The 22018-nt window shown below is 41.8% G+C and overlaps 1 protein-coding gene across 1 annotated transcript in view; it reads left to right on the top strand.

The window, feature by feature from the left end:
- DDRGK1 (DDRGK domain containing 1) overlaps window positions 1–22018 on the top strand; it is a 41069-nt gene that overhangs the window by 9178 nt on the left and 9873 nt on the right. Inside the window, exons 3-5 of the mRNA XM_075709434.1 lie at window positions 8093–8199; window positions 10195–10296; window positions 20361–20483. Of these exons, the coding sequence (XP_075565549.1) occupies window positions 8093–8199; window positions 10195–10296; window positions 20361–20483 (332 nt within the window). The remainder of the gene's footprint in view (window positions 1–8092; window positions 8200–10194; window positions 10297–20360; window positions 20484–22018) is intronic.

Raw genomic sequence — 22018 nt, 5'->3', positions numbered from 1 at the left:
TTGTGCCTTCTGTAGTTGAAATCTTAGTCTTATTTACTTGCAAGTCTGGGTAAGGAGGAGTCATTCAATACAGACAAGGATAGCAAATGACTGTTTTGAATACTCAAATCTCCACTCATTGCCAGCGGAGCTAAACCAGGTTATAATTCTTCCTTTAGCTCGATGAGGTGGGTTAAGACACCTAAACTATTTGCAGACTGTCACAGACAGAAAATAAAGGGTGAAGCGCTAAATGCCTCGACTTTCCTACCAGAATTGCAACCCACGCGGTGTACGTGGGTTCCATGTTCACGGGTTCCATGTGGGCTGCTCTGTACTGTGGGGGCAGGCCCGCTAGCCGGGTGCCTACGCTGGCTCGGTTTGCCTGAGTAATGTTTTTCAGTGGTTAGTTGAGTACTCAAAGGAGGTCATCTGTTGTGAGAATATCAACATCTATTAATATCCTCTGATGGCCAAAGATTGCTGGTGAGATATCTTTCATTGGTGACAAAGTGATTCTCAAAATGACTGACGCTGTGTTCCACCAGCGTGACTTCCAGGCTGGCTTTAGAAAAATGGGTTTGGTTGGCTTATATTGCCCAGCTTAATTCTAGTCATAACACTACTGTCTTTCATGCAGCGCAATGCAATCTAGGCGACTGTTGTTAAAGCCTGTGTGCCTCAGAGGACATCTGCTCTGCACATTGTAGTGGGGTGCCTATGCCTTTCCCTGTGGAAAATGAGTCTGGAAGGAGAGTTCTGTATTCATGTGGTTAGGTTCCTTCTGATATCCCAGCTAGCAGACTTAATTAGCTATGTTGCATCTTAATTTAAATTGAACCCAGACAGAAGTGGCTTTGTGGGGCTAGCTACAGCCAAGACGAAAATAAACTCACAGCAAGGCATGAAAGTGTGTGGATTTCAGGCATTAATCATTTAGGGCAGGAGAGGCCAAGCTAAGCAGTGGAAGGAAGTGGAGGGGGGGAAAGGGAATAAATTGGAGTCTGGTTGAGGGTTGTTTGGGGCATGGGGTGGTGTGAATAAATAGCATTAGCCCTTTTCTAATTTCAGATCCCATTTATTTATTGACTCAGGAGGGTGTCTCTGTCTCTTGTTTTTGCCTGACTGATGCTCTGAGTGCATCCACTTGGACTTTGATCACCTTTGGGTACATGTAAAGATGTTTTGTTGAGAGCTTTTATTTGGTTGCTGGTCATGTGCAGAAAAAGCAGTCGTCCAAGTCTGGAGCTCAGCTTGCGCTTCCGAACCTGCTCATTGGGCCCCGAACACTGCAAAGAGCTCTGCAGTGAAGTAGGTCCTTCTCTTCACGCTACGTTTTTTTGCTGCTTGGAGCAGAAAGTGACCCAGCCAATCCGATGTTTGCATAAAAGTTTTAGTACTGTAATTTCCTATCAAGTGACAAGAAACTTGTGGGGATGAACCTGTCACGGCAAGTACAGTTGGGTCGTCTTGATTCTGCTGTGGTAAAAATAATGAGGAGGATGATCTGAGGCGAATGTCTGTTTGCTCGAAGGACTGTTACACGTTATTTCTGACAGTGACTTTGTACAAACATGTAGTGAGAAAACCTGCCTGCCTCAGCACACGATACAGAGTTTGCGGAGAGACAGAGGCATGCACAGGCAAAGTGCCTTTCCAGGGTGGTTCGTTCAGTCAGTGAGTAGGACACAGATTTTGCAGTCTGGGTTTTCTGTCACTTGGAGTGGTGTCTTGGACCAAAACTTGCTCCTGTTGATTTGAGGGGGCAGCATTTTTGTTGGCTGAAACTGGTGGGTGTCACCACACCATGATTTAGGATAGTTATGAAGAAACCAATTTCTCTAAGAAATGATAGCAATCTCCAAACCACCGAGGAAAACAAAGACCCACTGGGCAACCCTCTGGGTAGAAGGCTTTGGTGGGTGTTGTGGGTGAGGCTGAGCTAGATAAAGGAATGAGGCAGAAGAGAAGGATGTGCCAGGAGAGCCTAAGCAGCCAGAAAATATTTTCAAGGGTTTAATTTTGAAAGATGCTCACTTCCACATCCTACAAACAAATGACTTCTCTGACTTGTTGCAAAAAGTGTTGCCAAAAAGTGGGATTTTGTGTGGATTATTATGTTTCGATTTTCTTCTTAACAAACAGGAAGTAAGGACTGCGTCAAAGAAATAATCTGGTTTTGTCAACGGCCTTTATTCCAAACTGGAACAAACTACAGGCTCTCTACTTTTGGCAGCAGCATATAACTCCAAAAGGTTAAATATCCCAACATCTGCATGCCTTTTCTCTGAGCTTTTAGCCCAGTACCTCTGAGCACAGGTGTAGGAACGTCCAGTACAGTGGGCATTGGGTTAAGTTTCCTTTACTTCCACAGAATCGATAACGATAAAGCCAACAGCTTCTGACAGTCCGAGTGCTCTAGCTTGTAAAAGAAAAAAAATTATAACGCGAAGTTAACAGTTCCAACATAAATTAAATCATAAGTTCCTCTCCTTTTTGCTTGGCAAGACTTGGAGATCAGAATCTCATGTTTTCCTTTATACGTGTTAATCACTGTTGAGGAAGAAAGCACAAAAAAGGTTTTAGAAGTTTAAAAAAAATGCAATATTTGGGCATTTTAAAATGCCCATTATTGCTTTGTGTTGCATCTAAGTCCAGCATTCAAATCTTGCATCTAAAAAAATCTTGCATGAGTGTTTTCTGATAGTTTTGGGGAAAAAATATGTTGAAAATAAGTATATTTTTATATCCCCATTCAGTGATGGATACTGTCCATAACTTGGAGAGAAGAATGTGTTTGTGCTAAAATTTGCCAAAATAAGAAGCACTTTTTCTGAGCATAACATCTACCTCTCGTGTAACGTTGCATGTCCCTGTACTCTGGTGTGCCGAAAGATCTGGAAAATTTATAAACTTAGAAACGCTGATGTGGTCCTATTCTGTTCTTGTGAAACAGCTGGTAATAGAGCTATATAAATTGATGTAGTAGTCGAAATAATTTTAATGCTTAATCAGTAGGAAAACCTTTCTAGTACAGTTAAACTTTGACTACTAATATCCTAACTAGTGAATCAAAAGTTAATTTTGACTTGCTACTATTCATATAGAAAGTGACTTTAGTGTTATCAAAGCATCCACAATGTGTGTCTGCCCTTGAGACATTTCAAGCGCAGATGGTGTGTGGAAGAGGTAGGTGTGTGGTTTCTCAGTTATGCCATATGGCTTTATTCGAGAAAAAACTTAAGTCGTTTGACTTCTGCTCAAAAGGGCTAATGTCCTTTCTTTACTGTCCTTTTTCTGTCCAAAGTGTAGGCTGATTTTGTGGCTTCAGATTAATAAGCCGATGTCTCATTCGGTTCCTAAACTGGATAGCTACCAAATTTAAAAAAAAAAAAACCTTAAAAATTGTTATGACTGTACCCCCGCAGGGCTGTGTTACTCATGAATGCCCACACCTTTCCATATGGTGGACCGATTCCTTTCCAGTGGCTGGTGTCGTACATCTATTCAATGTTAATAACATGCATATGTCTTCTGCCTTCAGGATGAACTGTTTGTTTTGCCTGGCATCTTCCCCCCCCCTTCCTCTTACTCCTTTCGTTAGGTGCTGGATAAATAGTAAAGAAAGCAGCTAGCTGTGCCCAGAGGACTTAATGGCTGGACTGGATGATCCTAAAGGTCTTTTCCAACCTAAACGATTCTGTGATTCTATGATTCTATGATTCTGTGACTTTTTGTGAGTAGCCACGTGTGCAGCTTGCATCCTTTTTCGTGGGTGGGAATCCATTCACTTCACTTCCAAAACTTAATAGGAAGAAAGATGGACCCTTTGACGTAGATGACAAGGGCAACTAAAATATATGATGTGGGTTGTTTCGTTTCGAGTTTTTGCTTATTCTGTACGCGGTAGCTGGTAAATTCCTGTCCTGAAAACCAGCACTCCAGAGCACTTTATAATGGTACTGGGAACTGTTTTTAAAAAGTATGCTGTAAATTTCAAGAGATTCAAATGCCTGTGTGACTGTTAACTGTTTCCTGTTGTCCTGCCTCTCAGTATGTTCAAAACATTAAGGAAAACATTGAGCCAGTAGTGTGGCCAAGTGGCCAAGAAGGCCAACAGCATCCTGGCTTGTATCGGGAATAGTGTGGCCAGCAGGAGCAGGGAGGTGATCGTCCCCCTGTACTCGACGCCGGTGAGGCTGCACCTGGAATCCTGTGTCCAGTTTTGGGCCCCTCACTCCAAGAAGGACATTGAGGTGCTGGAGCGTGTCCAGCGAAGGGCAACGGAGCTGGGGCAGGGTCTGGAGCACAGGGCTGGTGGGGAGCGGCTGAGGGAGCTGGGGGTGTTCAGCCTGGAGAAGAGGAGGCTGAGGGGAGACCTGATCGCTCTCTACAACTCCGACAGGAGGTTGTAGTGAGGTGGGTGTTGGTCTCTTCTCCCAAGTAGTTAGGGATAGGACAAGAGGAAATGGGCTCAAGCTGCGCCAGGGGAGATTTAGATTAGATATTAGGAAAAATTTCTTCATGGAAAGGGTAGTCAAGCATTGGACCAGGCTGCCCAGAGAGGTTGTGGAGTCACCATCCCTGGAAGCGTTCAAAAACCGGGCAGAGGTGGCACTTTGGGACATGGTTTAGAGGGCATGGAGGTGTTGGGTTGATGGTTGGGCTGGTGATCTTACAGATCCTTTCCAATCTTAATGATTCCTAGTTTTTACTTTCATTATAAATGATCCAGCCACCAACACAGGAAACATGGAATTGCTACTCTCCCCTTAATTGGTTTAGTGGTGGAGTTGGCAGTGTCAGGTTAATGGTTGGACTGGATGATCTTAAAGGTCTTTTCCAACCTAAAGGATTCTATGATTCTACGAAAAGCTAAGATTCCCTGAAGGTACCTCTCAGCTGGCGTGCTGAGCAAAACCCATGTTTGTGTAAAACAAAATATGTAAAGTGGTGTGAAAGCATCACTGCAGGTCAGACTATTTCTGCTTTCTGTCTTTTAGAGCTGGAAGCTGGTGCGAATGCTTTGCAAGCTCTGGAAATGTTCATATAGTTATGTTGGACTCTGTAAAGACCAGAAGACATTGGTAGGGTCGTGACTGTGGTTGAAAGCAGTCTCATTATGTCGCATCCAAGCAGTTCAGGTGAAGAGGGTCCCACGTTCCTTGAGGTTTGCTCTTTATCAGCACCATATCGTGAAGCAGGAACAGGACTTTTGTATCGTGTGGTACTGTGAGTGGTTAGGGAAGGTCACTACTGAAAAACTGCTTGTGTCAAGTTTGGAGCACTAAACCTCTCTCCCTTTCCTGCCACAACCCTACGTACATCCCAGCACTGCCGCGTTTTAAGACGTCAGATAAACTGTAGAGAGCGCCACAGAAGATCAGCCTTTAAGCAGAAATACGTTTTCAGCTTTAACTATACGATGATGTCTGATATTGTTAGGTTTCCCAACTGAGCATATACGCAGGCTGGCCAACCGTAGTCCTTTGGGTGGTGATAAACTGCTTTCACAACAAGGGAGCCCAAATAACTGAACGTCTTGCGTCACGTCTGAAGCACAGGGGCAGATGGAGGGTACGTTCCCATGGGCTGACCCCCTGTCAGGTCTGCTAGTGTTGGCAACTATGAATATGTGAAAAGTGATTGTTAAAAGCTGCTGAAACAATAGCTTCTTTATGTTAAAAAAAAAAAAAAATTAAACAAAATCTCGCTGGCTGTGTGCAACATCCACTCTGCTTTTGGTGCAGCTATTCTGCTATAATAACCAGTTGCTTCAGCAAATCCTTTTACCATGTGCTTACATTCTCGTCAGAATGCTCAGGTTTATTTAGCACGTACTAATTGCACCCAGGTTTAGTGTGCTGTTGACCTTTAATGCTCTGCTGAATCATGGGCTGCGTTTGCACCACTGTCTCTGTCTTTTGTGGGATGTAACTCCATGCACTAGAAAAAGCTTGGAGGAAGTGGTACTTAAGAGATCACATCAGATGCTTCAAACGGGAGGAAAGCAAATGCTACCAAACAAAGGCATGTTTGATCCAGGACTGGGAAAAAAGCTTTAAAAGCCTTTCTAGATTTCTGCCTGACCTCTGGCTCAGGTATTCTTCATATAGTTGAAATTTGAGAAGTGCTCAGAGCCTATGAATAGTGTCATAGATGGTTATTTTATACTTGTGGTGTTTTCCAGAAATAATTTTCTAAAGAATTGTACCGGTATTGAACTGTTAATTTTGGAGTAATAACTGCTAATGCTGGGTTGCTCACCCATTGTGTTTGGAACTCCCCTTGGCCTGGTATTTAAAAAATAAACAAAGTTATTTTAAACTTCAGCAGAATTGTAGAAGCAATTGTGTCAAGTCTGAGTGTCCCCTGTTGCTCTCTTTGTTTGTGGTATAGGAAGGGGGAACCCTTTTGATCATCTCAGTAATCAGATACCAGTAATTCTCTGAAGCCCAGTTCAGCAAGCCTGCCTCATATTAACTTCCATATCCTGAAAACAGCTAAGTTATTTGAGAGCCACCTACACAGCTCTCAATTACATTTGTTTCTGATGATGTGTCTCGGTGGCTTAACCATAGTACCATACTGTGTATTGGAATTAGTAAAACAAGAGTGTTTCAAACCTAATTCTACATATAAAAGAAGGGTGAGTCTCGTTCATCCATATGCTCCTTTAACAGCTGCTTTTTTGGGTTCCAAAAAAAGGGGACCAGGCTCCCTGGAGAGAGCGCCCCGCAGAAAACATCCTGCTGCCAGCCCTACCAAACCAATTCTGGTGATTGCCGCAGATCAGCTCCAGGTACAACTGCTGCGGGCTCTCGTGAAACTGCGACGTACAGCGATGGGCTTTTTGTTCTTGTTAGCCTGGCCTTAGAAACCAAGGGCTTGGGGGTTGTGTGAGTGGGGAATTGCGTGTCCCCCCCCCCCCCCCCCCCCCCCGCCCAGTGATGAGGGCTAAAACTTAACTGAGGAAGAACTTCCACTGCACACTTCTCCCTGTCTTCCTCGCTAAATAAACACTGCATTTCAGGAAAATCGCAGGAGCTGGCAGTGCCGTTCTTCCAATTACCCAGCGGACTTCAAGTGTGTGGATCTGAAGTCAGCATCAAGCGCAACAGCACTGTGGTTGCTCAAAGTATAAATTACTTTACCCAAAAAAGGGCTCCATATAATAAAGATCTTTCATTTTGATTCTGCTATCTGATTCAGACGCATGAATCTCTATATATTGTGTAGTGTTTCGTGAAGTGAGCTAATGATTTTTCTTTGAGTGTTGAGGTCAATCCACAGTACTTACGTTGTAGGATGAGGGACTCATTTAGCTTAGCCACTAAAGTGGCCAAATGTTCATGAGACATTGGTCTGGCGGGGGGAGGGGAGGAAATGGCAGTCTTTAAAACCTCTTTAGTCTTACTTAGCCGCTGGGTGAGCAGAAACGTAGTGCATTTGCACACCATTTGAGCATGACACTTTCATATTTCACAGTGGCAGAAATCATCTTTATAAACAACCGGTTGTCATACAACAGGGAGCTATTTACATGAATTGTCGTGCAACAGGGAACTATTTACGTGTAGTTTTGTTGCAGTCAAGCCCACAATTTGCATTGCAGGGATTTTTTTTTTCCGCACCCTCCTCCCTTAAAGGTTAGTTATATCAGGCTAGAACTAGTGGATGAAATGGCATGCCTCTGAATCCCACTTCTGAATGGATGTCTGTTGTGCTAAGCTTAAAGGTAACTGGGAAGAAAGTCTCTGCAGGTGAGTGTTGAGCAGTTATATGACAACCATTAGCACATTTTATGTATAAGAGAAAGTATATCTTTTATTTGTGGAAAGCAGGAAATGTTTATGAAAAGCCTTCCTTCAAAAGATCGAGTGCATTTTTACTTCTGACTTCACTTGAGTGTGTGTTTGCCTTGTTACTTCTACTCTGTGGCTTTGGCAGTCTCATGTGATTTTTTTTTTTTTTGCCTTTTTCCATCTAATAGGTCTTGTCTGAAATGTACGTGTGTCTCCTTTTCATCTGCTGCTTTCCTAGGAAGCAGTGAAGTTTCTCGAAGGGACTTTTTACAGACAATTTAAAATTTGTCATTTATGCAATGTTGCAGAGGAAGATGATGCTGAGGAGGTGCCAGAATTTCAGGTGTCTGGGAAAATTGGAGCAAAGAAGCAGAGGAAATTAGAAGAGAAACAAGCCAGAAAAGCACAGAGAGAGGTAAGCATTTCCTGCCACGTATAGAGCCCAGAGCAGAGCCTGAATAGCAGTACTCAGCAAAGAACTGGTGATGATAGACACCCCAGAAAGGCAAAGGCAGTGTCATTGCTACAACGGTTGTGTTTTTGTTTTAAAAGTGTGAATTCAGCTTTTTAGGTCATATCCCACGAGGGCCATGGAAAATGGTGTCTCGTTTTCTTTCTGTTAGGTTCTCTGGCATTCTCGTGGGGAGGAGAGAGGAGTTAAACTCTTGAATGCTCTTTATTGGATGTTTCCACTGGCTTGCAGCTTAATGTCAGCGCTGTCTCCCCTTAAAAATACACTCAAGCCCACATAGCATTGTTGTAACGCTGGGTCTGTGACCAAAACCATGGGCAGTTCCGAGTAGCATTTCGTGTGCTCTCATAGTGCAAAAACTTTGTATGGGTTTATCTATGTTTAGCCATGTTTATTGTTTTTATGGCTAGGGGGAGATGAAAAGCAGACCCTGTAATCCACTGAAATCTATGATGCAGTCAGATTTTGGTTGAAGTTTGGCCCTTAAACAGAGACCGAGTATACAGAGCGAACACACTGTAGCTTTTCAGTTGTTCTTTCTTAAATCTGTGTGTAAAAGTACTTAAATACTGTTGCATCTTTTCAGTTTTGCCCAGCATTTTGCTGTTAATTCCAGGGAAGCAACGGGCTTTTTGAAACTTACTTTCTGCAGTGTGCTCGTGGGTGGCAGCAGGTTATACATTAATTCCTTCCAGTTGTTCTATATATATATTTTGCAAACTCTGTATTGTTCTGTTAACTCGGAACGTGGGGTTGCAAGAAGTAGGTAAACGGCCTTTGCATAACAGAGGTTGGAGTGCACGGTGGACTTTACACGTTTTACAAAAAGACAGGATCTGTGAAACTACTAACACTTCTAATATGTAGAGGGTCTAAACAAAGCCGGTGAAATGCCATCGTGAGAATTTTAATGTCAGCAGAGGTTTAAATCCAGTTTCTGCTTTACGTTGTAGTGGTGTGCCCTGTAGATAGGGAGGTTGGTAATAAACTTGACTATTACGTTATATATAAACTTCCATTACGATCCTCTTCTCTGTCTCTCTCTGTGCTTGAACCGTTTTGTCATTACTTTCCATATTCATTCTATTTAATTAGCCTCTTTTTTCGTGGAAAATCTGAGCAAAGTTGAATGAAGCTAGATAAGCATCAGTTGGTGGAGTAAGGAATCTTTTGTTTCATTTTAAAACATGCTGATTTTTATTTTCCCATGTAGACAGATAAATTCCTCAGTTAGATCTTTTTCACTGAAACGCTGAAAGCCACAAATCCTCCATTTTAATGTCTTCTGCTTGTTCTCAATATATTTTCAAATTTTAAGTGTACTGAAGAGACTGAAGAACAAAAGTAAAAAAAAAAATCTCTACACGATACACTAAACACCCTTTTTATTTTTTTTCCCATTTTGCAACAATCTCTTAACTAAATCTGGTTTAAAAACAAATAGTAAAATGATTTAAAGAGACCAGTACAACTTTTTCTTTAAGACATTCTGCCCAGGTTAATGATAAATTTGAATGTACTTCAGTTTACAAAGTTTTTATTCTCCTCTCCTTTTTTTCCTCTCCTTAGAGTCCGTTCTAGCTAAATTTTAAGTGAGGAAAAATGGAATGCCATGACACAATATTACTTAATATCACTATAGTAATAAGCTCATATGCATTTACCAAGCTTAAACCCTTATTGAGGTAGAGGTAATGCAAGTGAGAAGGGTAATTTCTAAATTTATTACAGTGTTAAGTATGCTGAAGATTAGGGAGGTGGTGGGGAGTTAAATGATAATGACTTTTTTTTCTTATTCTCTTTACTGTTTCTTTCTAAACATGCATCTAGAAGATAGTAAGAAACACCCCCCATGGTACTATAATATGAAATTTTAAAAAATGTATGTTCAGGAAGAGTAAGGCTTGGCTTGCATAATGTTTTTTTTTTTTTTTTTAGGCTGAAGAAGCAGAGCGAGAAGAACGGAAAAAACTTGAGTCAAAAAGAGAGGAGGAAAGGCGGAAAGAAGAGGAGAGAATACGTCTGGAGGAAGAACGACAGGTGGGATTGGTTGTATTTATAGATGGAAATTTTGAACCAGGTTTGTCGTTGAGTTTGCTTCTGTGTAAGTTCTGTGATCAGCAGAACTCCCTTTGGCTTTCATTCCTGTTGCACACATCTTTGATTTGGGGGGCGTTTGCCTCCGTTTTGTTTGAATTTACTGTAATGCTCAGTTATTTCAACTGTAGATCCCAGCTTTGGTCCCCTAAGTGCTTGGCAGAAGTGAAAACTGCTCCAAACATCAATACACACATTTAGCAGCAAGCACCCACCCACGGTTGAGTCTAGGGCAAAACAACACCGAATCTCCTGGTAGCAGATCTGCTACTGCTGTGTGCCATAGTGACAGATTGTTTGGTCAGTTTGTTATGTTGACAAATGTAGCCGATAAAGTTGGCTCTTATTTCACCTGGAAGCTGTTTAAGTGCAGGTGTGTGAAGGAAGGAGTTGTACCTAGTTGCAAGAGAAGTTTTGGGGGTTGCTTGCTTGGTGTCTGACAGGAGATGTTTGGTTATCACCGAATCATAGAATAATCTATGTTGGAAGGGACCTCTGGAGACCATCTGGTCTGTCCTCCTGCTCCAACCCGTGTCCAGTTAGAGCAGGTTGCGTAGGACCTTGTCCAGCCGAGCTTTGAGTGTCTCTTAACAAAGGAGATTTCGCAGCCTCGCCAGGCCCCTGTTCCATGATGCTGGTTAGCGCTGCCTGCCAGCTGTAACCAGCAGGGCAGAAAGTGAGACATCAGCAACCGATTTTGCAACTGTTGTGTAAAATTATACAACTTTATTCTAATTATACAAATGTACGTGTGCTTCACAATTAAAGATTTCTAAACTATGCATACGAATGTGTGCGTTAGCAGGAGCGACCCAGAAAAACAGGTACTGTGCAATTGAAATGCTTTTGTTGAATACCTTCTCATCAGTGAGGGAGGCAAACTTATTTCAAAGCTGCTTTGTGTATTCTGGGCATCAGTGCTACTGGCTAAGAACTAGGAAGTTTTATGCTCTCTGGTGCTTGAGCAAGTTGTGTGGTAGCTTTGCAACGTGCTTGTGGAGGCAGGGACTGAAGTGTTCTGCACAATCCTATGCTGAATAATTGCTGTCCCAGGGGAGCATAGCCCCCAGCTTTCAGTGTGAATTTTTTGCGATAAGTGTGCATGGAAATTTGTGTCTCTGGTTTGTAGTGAGCAGATTTATTTTAATTTGTTCTAAGCACAGGCTGCGTAAGTGGAGTGTGTTGCTGATAACATTTTAAAAGAGGAAAAGACAATTTGCCCTTTCCTCTGGGGGCATGAAAGCAGGATAAAGCAATTTTAAAAATTTTTTTTTCCATACACTGCGCATGCAGATTGTATCCATGAGATCTTTTGTAGGATGTACATTTACCTCTGGTACATTTACCCACCCCAAAATCCTTTGTCTTCTGAACTCTGTTGTTTCCTTTTCATCAGTAGAAGGCTCCTGAATTTCAGAAACTGAAATGGATGAGGAGAATGTCAGTACTACAACATCGGATACGTAGCATGGTCTGAGACTCTGATTTGTAAAGCAACTTGAACAAACTTCCAGGGGACCAATCATTCCACGGCTGCCCCTCTGAGAAAGATGTACAAATTTAGAGGTACCTGATAGTGGTCCAAGTGTGAACCCTGAGGTTGGATAACTGATCTCAGCTAGCCTGAGCCACTCCTGTGCTTAGCCAAGCTGTTTCCTAACACCAGAACAATCAGCCCTGGCTTCCTGTGGATCCGTGCCTACCGCTTTTCCCCTGCCCACACACTTCAGTAGCACCAGCTTCTGCCTTGTGGTCCCTGCGACCGCTCTGCTTTTCTCCTAAGTATTGCCAATTTCTCCCCCTCATACCTCCAGTTCAGGTGGGAGGTCAGACAAGCTCTGGCTGCCTCTAAAGCACACATCTATTGCCCGTCCTGCTTGCCGTGGGGCTTGGCATAACAGATAGCTCAGGTGGCAGTTTCCCTCCAGTGGTGTATTCTTCTAAGTGTTTTGTCTCCACTCAGTTCCCTGATATTTTTTTCCTAAGATTCTGGGAATTTGATATCCTTGAAACCCTGAAGAGTTGGTTGAAATGAATCAAATTACTCCAATACTCTGGGGGGAATTAGGAGGGCACACTGGCTGGATGCTAGCGTTGTTTAAATGTCACTTCCTTTAGAGGAAGCTAATGAACATAATTTCAATTCCTTCCAGAGTGGTAGCCCGCACTGCAGGTGAATTTCTAAGCAAATTGCAGTTGAGCTTGGCCAGCCTGCTCAAAAGAAGCTGTAGCCCAGGACAAAGATGTTATTCTGTTGATTGCCTACGGGTTTGACCTGGGGTTTAGCAGTGCAGCGGGCTAATCAGGACCAGTCAGGCATGGTTGAAAAGTTGAGTAGAAAATAAGGGTGAAATTCTAACTAGAGGTATCCTCACACAGAAAGAGCTTATTAACATATTTAACTTTTTTTTTTTAATCCACTTCTGTTCAATGTAGGGCTGAGTAATTTATTTTGCTTGAATGAGGAAAATCTCGTTTGTTTTTATTTTAATTTTCAATATTTCTAGTAAAGATTGCACTAAAACACTTCCACCCCCATTTCGCAAGGCTCAGTGAAAAAGAGGAATATAAACTAAGGCTTTGGGGTTTTTATTTTATTTTTTAAATTTTGTGCTCAACAGTCCAAAGGAGCACTTACTAGAATTTTGAAAATTGCTCATATGCCTGACTCTAGCTTGCTATTCACTTTAGGCAATAACTTCCTTGACTACTTAAATTCACTAATTTTGACCTTTTTTTTTTTTTTTTGGTTGGTTCATTTGTTTGTTTATCCCAGTAGTCTTTATCAGGCAGCAAGTCAACCCACCAGGCTATATCATGAATGTTATTCTGCTACTCAGGGGAAAGTGGTTTCAATATTCTATTTTTTTGCTTGGCTCTAAGACAGGTTGATAATCTGTTAATCACTGAACATTTTGAGCATGGATCAAAGTGAACGTGCCTGACAATATTTAATGCCCATCCTCAGCTGCCTTCTGGTAATTTTAGCCTGTGTCTTCATCTGAGTCTTTAACAGGAAACAGAACAATTCAAGACTTGTACATGTTTAGGCTGTGTTGCTCGAGTTTCTGCTTCAGTCAGCAGAGAAAGCAGTATTACTGGGAGCATGGTAATAACAAGACTTCAGTGTTTTAGTCTTGACTGGGTGATAGGAGGGGAAACAAACTGAATGAATAGATACTTGATTACTATCCATGTAAGCATAGCCTGTCCTTATGATGGTAACATGTTATCTTTCATATCTTGTTACAGACTGATCATATGACATAAAAGATACTGCCTCTCTCTCCTAGGCCCCTATAAGCAATAAAGAGATCATTGGATTTGTTGTGTTTTTTATAGAATACATAGGTTAAAATGTCACTTATATCTTCCTCCAGAGAAAGGATTCTTCATTTCCACACGTAAGGTTTTGTCACGAGTAAGCCCTTGCGGACTACCCGTGTGATGGTATTGTTCCCCCATATAAGTTAGAAAATGCAAAGTTAGGAAAGGTAGCTCAAGTAGTGATTGATAGTCATGAGATAAAAACCAGAGGGTAGCTGGTTGTATGGTTTTCGGAGGCAGTTTGATTACTGACGTTTCTGTAGTTTATATAATCCCATAAGGCACGAGAAATTTCGAGTTTACCACTAAAGTTTGTCTGAGAAATGTTACGGTTGTCAGCTTCATTTTTTCCCCTTCCTTTTCCAGTACATCAGAGTATTTCTGCAGGTATAGCAACAGTGGCAAGTGTGTTAGTTTTTATTTCCATCTTACGCAGTGCAGGAAAGGTATTAAGACCACTGATGAATCCTTACTGCCTCCAGGAGAAACAGTGACATAATTGCATGAATTGTTTATTGTTTCACTTGCTGCACATTCAAAGATATGAACTCATAAATTTGGTGGCTATGCTTTATTTAACTTAATTTCAAATAAATTTAAGTGATGGCTTTGTTAGCTAAATTTCAGTTGAACCTTTCTTTCAGTCTCTCCCTCAAGAAGTGCTACCCAAATTGTGCTAACTTCTGTGAACACTGAGATTTGCTTTGTGTAAAGGAAAGTTTCCTTTCAGTGTTTCAGCTACAGCCTTAAAGTGCAATGGGTGATTCCTGCATCATTAAGTACCATCTAAAAGTTCGTCAGATGGTGAGGGAAGCCAAGTAGATTCAGGAGGATAGAAAATCATGTTGCAGCGTGCAGATCTTCTAGAAATTCCTCAGTGTTGATCTTTGACAAAGTCACTGGGACTGTTAACCCCTTCACACACACACCCTCACTCAAGCTTGAGATATGGAGTCTAGTGGAAATAATGAATTCTTGAGTCAGATGAAAACCCACTTTGTTTTATAGGCAAACTGATATATCTCTCCAATTATTTTTGGGCAACTCTACACGGTGCTGTACTACAAGTGGGAACTGTGCCTTCAAGGGAGTTATGGGGGCTAAAATCTTGCATATTCTTGAGAAAAACAACCCCCTGGTTCTATTTAAATATATTTGTATGCACATATAAATAAAATGTGGTTGCCCCTTAGCTCCAGTGTTGCAAACCAGATAATATATTTTTAAATTCAAGTTTCCTTTCCAGTGTTCTGATGACCTGATTGGCTATGCATGTGAGGAAGGTCCTTTATAATTGGCATTTGCTTCAGCTCTGCTTTACCCTGGGGATTTCCCTTTCACTCTTGGAGTTTTTTAGTGGTAAGATGGTTTACCAGCCGCCACCTTATCAATGAGAGCGAACTTCCTCTGATGTTGCAAAACAGTGTCTTCATACAAAGCCTTGCAGGTTGCTTGCACAAGGGCTTTTTTTTCCCTGTGCACAGGGATTTTTGTAGATTTTACTCCCTCAGCCTAGCTTTGCCGTGCTAAGGAAACAGCTTGTGCAGATGCAGGGCCCACAGTCATTACTCTTCTATACTGAAATGCAGTGTTGAACAGGGCATGTTGCCCGCAAATCCATTGCGAAGTGGACTGCTCGCAAAACATAGCTTGATACAGGAGAGAAACTACAGTCTTCCAGCGAGCAAGCTTTCAACTGTTGTGAAATAGAAGGCCACAGCAGGAGTGGGGACTGGTGTTTGTTCACTGTTACATGAAAATGAGATCTGTATTGCTCAAGCAAAGCTGTGCCCTAAGTTTCTAAACTAGGGCAATTTCATTCAGGCTTTCAGTTTTGCATTTAAGTGCCTAAATAAAAATGGTCTGGATCTTCAGAGCTACAGAAATGGAGGATCGGCTAGTGATCCCAGCGGTCCTGTTGAAGCTTTTGAGAACTGAGACCCTAAAGTTTTGGCTCTTTGATATTTGATCATGTAAGAATAGGCAACGAGTTTTAAAATGTTGATTGATACACATTTTATTATGTGCAGCATTATGTGAACATTGAGATTTGTGTGCCTCTCGGCAGAGCTTTTCATTATCTGTTTGGCATTTATATCCACTATTCATACATAAACAGTGCAGTTCTGAAGGCTGATGGAGACAACTGTGTAGTTTCAGTTCAAGCATCAGTTTTAAAGAAAACTGTATACTTCCCTGAAAATTAGTTTCTCCTAAGGAAGTACAGTTGAAAAGCTTGCAGAAAACTCATTCTACTGTGATTTTGAGGGGATGAGGACTGGTAAGAACACTTTCTCTGTCTTTCTAAAGGTCTTTTTTTATTTTGTGGCTAAACAGTCAGGGGGGGAGGAATCCTAGAGGTCCATCTGCTCTATGCCAAATTATATACTGTACAGTCCCTTTTCACTTCCTGTAGAACCTGCACGAACAGCACGAAAACTGGATGTTACACAAGGAGGGTTTCTTTGGACCACGAACCTCAAAGCATTTGGCATGGCAACCAGTATGCTTTTCCTCATTCTGCATGTTAAGGAAACAGCCACAGACAAGGAATGGCTGGTAGCAGGTGGTGGTTGAAGAGACTCCAGCGTTTGCTCTACCTTCCTCACTAGCAATGAGATCTCTTCCACTTAGCAGTCAAATAAGCTGCCTATAAATGATTTGTTTACCAGCAGGTTGGTCCTTTATCTGATTTGGAGGGGAGATGGCACAGCGCGCAACTAGCAGTTTCCTCTCCGGGAAAGCTGCTTAGGCAAAGCTCTCAGAAAAGCTACTTAGTCTATAGGCCAATATCGCGTAGTCCCAGTGTCACCTTAAATGGGTTACTGCAAGGAAAGCTAGAAACGGTGGTTCAATATCTTCTTGCTGGACAGTACTGTAAGGGTCCTCACCCTTTGCTAAAAATAGTGATGCTATTAAACCTTCAAAGGCTATAATCTGTCAACCAGCCAGAATAGTGCAGTTACTCAAGCAGCAACCCAGGACTCCAGAGGGATTTGCGATCCCAAGAGTCAGGGTCTGCTTCCTGCTCTAAGTCTAAAAGAGTTTTGAAGATGCTGTGAGTTTCACCTGGTAGAAGATTGGGCTTTTGTGCAGTTGGCACAATCAGTGTTTTTGATGTCATGGAAATAATCATTGTGATCAAGGTAAGAGGCAAAATGGAATGATTTGAAAGGAGCCTCACAGCAAATCCAGGTCCTTGGTGGGCATGTGGGATGGAGGGAGCCTGGAGAGCAGTGGAAGGACTGGGACTGGTGCAGTGGGAGGTCGGTGCTGACCAGGTCTGGTATAGGAAGGGGTAAGGGTGCTGAAAAGTGTCTCCTAGAGTGCTGGAGATCCATAGGCTGCATGGAGCTCTGGAAGCTCTAGGGTCTCTGCCATGCAAGGTGGCACATGAGACAGCAAACATGTAGAGGTAGAGTCGATCCAGCAGTGATAATGTGGACATTTTGTCAGGAAAAGGAGAGAAGAAAGGTTTGAGTGATTTCCCCCTCCCCAGCCCCCCCCCCCCTATAAAAACGTGATCAAAGTGGGAGAGTTTGGTTTTCACATGCAGTATAGTAAACTGATCAAAAAGAAACCTTTACACTGTAGCAAGCCCCCAGTTTGGGTAGCATTTAGGTGGCAGAGAAGTGAAGCAAACCTGCTTCAAAAAAAAAAAAAAAAGGCAAGCAGCTGAAGGTGAGCATCTGCAGTTACCAAATTTCCACGATGCTGGGATTTCCCCACCACCCCACCCATGGTTGAAGGGAGGTGGCCCAGCTATTATCTCTCCTCTGAGCCACATGCTTTACCACTTAACTCCACAGCAGTTAATGAGATCAGAATGGGGAGAGGCAGAGAAACCCGACTGACAAAGATGTGCTGCTTTTTTTTTTTTTTTTAATTTATATTTGAGCTGAGTGTCCCCTGTATGACTTGCATGAAGCAAGTACAGGTCTCTGTTTTGTTAGCAAACCCCGGGGTGCTCAGAGTGTTTCCATGTGTGAGTTATGCATACAGACAGACTGGTTTTTGTGGGAATGCAACCTGCCTAAATTTGACCCTGCACCTACCATGCAACTGCTGCATGACTTGGGCATGTGAAAGAAGAGTGCTAGCGTGATGGTGAAAAAAATAGCTGAGAATAAGCTGGAGACAGCCTGACTTTGCTAGGGTTGCCCCTGCTCAGCTTCCACTGCTGCTGCTGGTTGCTTCTCTCAGTGCAGTTAAGCAAAGTCATCTCTCCTCTTGGCTTTGAACCAGTTTAGAGTTTGGCTAAACCCTTCTTTTTCTACAGATTGAATCATAGGTGAATTTAGGTAGTAAAGCAGGAAGTGGCTGGGATTTTTAGTTATTAGATGAAAAAGCTTCTGGAAATACTTAGGAGGCTACAACCACCAGAAACATGAGGCTTTGAGGGCTGACACACTTTAGCTACCAAAGCAGTGGCTCAGACCACCTGGAAATGCTCTGCTGATCGTAGCATCAAAATTTAGGATCTGGAAAACAAACTCACGTTGGCTTTTAGGGAGACAGTAAAAGAGGGACTGGTAGCAGAGTGCTTTGCTAGTCTCACAGCAGAGATGCTCTTCTGCACATATTGGAAATGGAAGTACTGATATTAATGAGCTGGTTTGCTTTAATAAAATTGAAGGTACTGTTCTTCAAGTAGGTAAGGCAGGCAGGAATGAGTCTTGTTCATTTGTTGTTAGGCCTTCCAGAAACGTGAAAATATTTCTCAGTTATTGTTGCTCTCAGTTGTAAATGGGACACTGTCTTCTGATTGATTCTTTTTTTTTTTTTAAAAGAACAACCTAGAAGTTATTTGCCAAAGCAATTTTTAGTTTTTGTGATTTTTTTTTTTGTCATTTCAAATCCTGTTGAATTACAACCTCTGTAATAGACCAGGGAAAGAACCTTATTCCTGCATTTCCAGGATCAAGATTAAATTTAATGCACTTACAAGAAAAGAACAATTGTTGTCACTTCCAAGTGAAATATGGTTATGTTGTTCTTGGCACCTGTAGCGCTTATAAGGAAAAAAAATCTGCTGCTGGGTTTTTGCTAATAATCCTTACGGTGATGAATGACCCAGAACATGGTCTTGTTTTGTCTCAAGAGCTTCCTCAGATCTGTAGTTTTTTTCATGAGATAGCTGTTAAAAAAATGGTTTTGACTTTGCACGTACAGCCAGATCCTTTCAGTCCTGTTTTTCTCATACTTCTATGTTGGTAGCATTCCTTCTTGTGACTTTCTGGGAGTTTGATTAGATAGAGTTGGGACCAAATATGTTTTCTCTTCAGTTTTTATTGAAGGGCAACCCTCCCATGACCATTTCTGGTATATTGCTGGTTTTGGCCTTACATGGCATTTTTCAATATACTTAATTACCTGTTCCTGTCTCTTCGTGTTTTAATGGAACAAGTGTTTGTTTTCCAGCCATTTAAGGAAGCAATTACCATATTAGTGTCAAAGATGTAGCATGGCAAGCATTTAGAAATCAATATAATTGTTCTTTAAGAGATCAATTCCTGTGCTAATAGTAAAGGAATGCCCAGAGATTGTCACTGAAATTTGAAGAACTCATCTTTCTAAGTTTTAATCAAGCCTTTGCAATGTGATAGCAACCAGAGGCCAGGCAAATTGTAATCTCATTGTACCAGGTGCCGTACAAACAAATTTCTCTGTGGGAGAAACTGTTGTGTAAGAAAACATTTTTCTTCTGTGTGAAGTTACACGTGTAAAGTGTTTTGGAGAAGAACAAAACAGATTTTTAAAAGAAAATCATGGAATGCTGAAAATTGATGAGCTCCCAGTTAAAACCTGTTCTTCTTTGAAACATTTTTTTTTAAGTAATCTATCACACTCCAAAACTTTTAATGACAATTTCGCTGTGTGAATGTGTGACTATTTTACATTACTTAGTATGCATCACCACGTCACTGATGTCAGGCTTGGAGTTTTCTGGGTTGTTTTTTTCTTTTTTTTTACTTTAACATTTCAGGGTAGGTAACTGAAAGTATTTTTCTTGCAAATAACAAAAACCAGAGCCTGTAGGTTTTGGTTAACAATCAAACATGTGAAAAAAACCTTTTTTTAATACAATCATGCCTTGTATCCTATGCCTAAAATAGTTTCTACAGTTCTTTACATTCCATGTAGACATAGTTTGCTTGTATGTCATAAGAAAGAGATTTTACTTGAAACTCTTTTACAGGCCAGCTTCTTCTTGCACACAGATGGGCACCAGTGTAACTTCACTATTTGTGGTCACTCCCAATGTACACTAGTGTATGTCAGAGCAGAATTGGGGCCAGTTGCTGAGAATGTATATGTTGCATCAAAGTACAGTTAGGGGCAGGGACTTCCTGTCACGGGGTCTGCAGAAGAAACATATTCATGCAAATTAAGAAAGCAGGTTGCTATATAAGAGTGGTTTTCTCCCCTGTGTCAGATCTGTTAAGAACCAGACTAGGTGTTTTGTATGCAAGCTCACACTACCATGTGAGATGGTTACTACCTTAAGGGTGGCTTCTGAAACTAATGATGCCATCAAGAGAGAACTTAGACTCATTTTAGAAACTTTTTATCTGCTGTCTGTCCTAGTAAAACCAGACTGCAGATAAAGAAGATGCTACTTTACTTAAAACCCAATTTGGAGACAAGCAAACTGACCACTTGTCCTCTTTTCTGTTCAGGAAGAGGAAAAAAGGAAGGCAAAGGAAGAAGAGGAGAAGAGGGAGTATGAAGAGTACCTGAAGCTGAAGGAGAGTTTTGTAGTTGAAGAGGAAGGGGTTGAAGAATCAATGACGGAGGAAGAGGTATGTATGTTAGGCTGTTACTGCAGTTTCCTTTATCTTTGTTAGACTCAGGTTGCCCTTACTGCATTCTGTCTCATGTAAGATGAATTTGAAAGTAGGAGTCAGCCAGATGTTTTTGCTTGTAAAAGCTAAATTGTGTATGTGGCACACGTTAACCTGGAGCGTTTCCTGTGGAATGCTACAGTCCCTCATTCCAGACTCCTACAAGTCAGTTTAGAGTACTAAGGCAAATGCATGTCGCTGGAAATGAGTTCTCTCCTTCCTTAATGTAAGGACTGAAATGAAACTCATCCTGGAAGTCAAATACTCTCTTACTGTCATCGGCTTTGCTCTACCCATATACAGTGGGCCAGATGAAAGCAAGGCTAAATATGGAGTTTGGTAGTGCCCACATATCTTGGGAGGAATTGCTTGGTTTTGGTTTTATTTTCTAGCCCAACAGAGCTGCTGTGAAATCAAATGAAAAATGAAGGTCTTGTCTTTAAAAGGCTTCAGTTAAGAGAATTCACAGGTCACAACCTTGTGGGTTGTACACTGGAAAACTGTACATTCAGTGTTGCAAATGATTGCTATGGTTGATAGTATTTCACACTCTGCATAACGGTCTAACACGCTCCTCCTGTGGCTGCCTGCAGACGTGCTGCTGGGGATGGTGGTTGAAATGTGATACTCGACATAATATCACAGCAAACTTGAAAAAGTTCCACTGTTGTGGGAGGCAGTGTTCTTATTCTGTCTGCTGAAAACCTGTTAGACTAATTTTAATTGCTGTCAAATGCTGAAGTTGCTTTTGGGTTGTAGCTGCCAGATTTGAGCTGTCCAATGCATTTCATTATAAGTATTTTTTTCAGGGCCGTGTGTGCGTTTGCTCCTCTGCTAAAGCGAGCCTGTTGAATTGAATGGATTTGCCCTTAGCGTGACTGAGAGTGGCTTTGGGCTGAGGAGCTTGTAGTGAGTCAATACCGCTTGACATTAGTCACAAGTTCTCACTGTGGACCCCTTCCCATTGAGATAAATTCCTCCATCATGCCAGGAGTAACAGCAAGAGAAGTTGTATCTGGTGATGGGGAATTTCCGAAGATGCAGAGAACAGTGAAATGAAAACTTTCTGTTGAAAGTGCCTTCAAAAGTGTGTGCCTATCCTGTTAGAAGTCTGCTTTAGATACCCTTTAAAGCCAGAATGTGTTCATTGTCTGTGTTCCTACAGCTGCCTGTCAAGGAGAAATTAATCTCTCTGTATGTGGGAACAGAGAAGGGTGCTCCTCACTCAAAAGCTTGGCAGGCAGTTGATGATGCCTGGATCTCAACATAAGATATCTTTGGTAGGAGTGAGGAGATAGAACTTTAATAGTAGGCGATTTGAAAGTTCTCTTCAGAAGCAATCACAGGTACGTAGTTACTTGGAGATGGCAGCCTTGCAGAAACGGCAAGCCACCCTTCTGCCTTGTGGTGGATAATGTGCTGGAGCATTTTAGTATCCTGTTACAACAGATGACTCTGCCATGTGTTGTTGAGGCTAGCGCGCTGAAACTCAT

This window comes from Pelecanus crispus, chromosome 4 (genome assembly GCF_030463565.1).
Source record: "Pelecanus crispus isolate bPelCri1 chromosome 4, bPelCri1.pri, whole genome shotgun sequence".
Lineage (NCBI taxonomy): Eukaryota > Metazoa > Chordata > Aves > Pelecaniformes > Pelecanidae > Pelecanus > Pelecanus crispus.
Note: the sequence above shows the minus strand (reverse complement) of the source record. Positions and strands in the feature narration are given on the sequence as shown.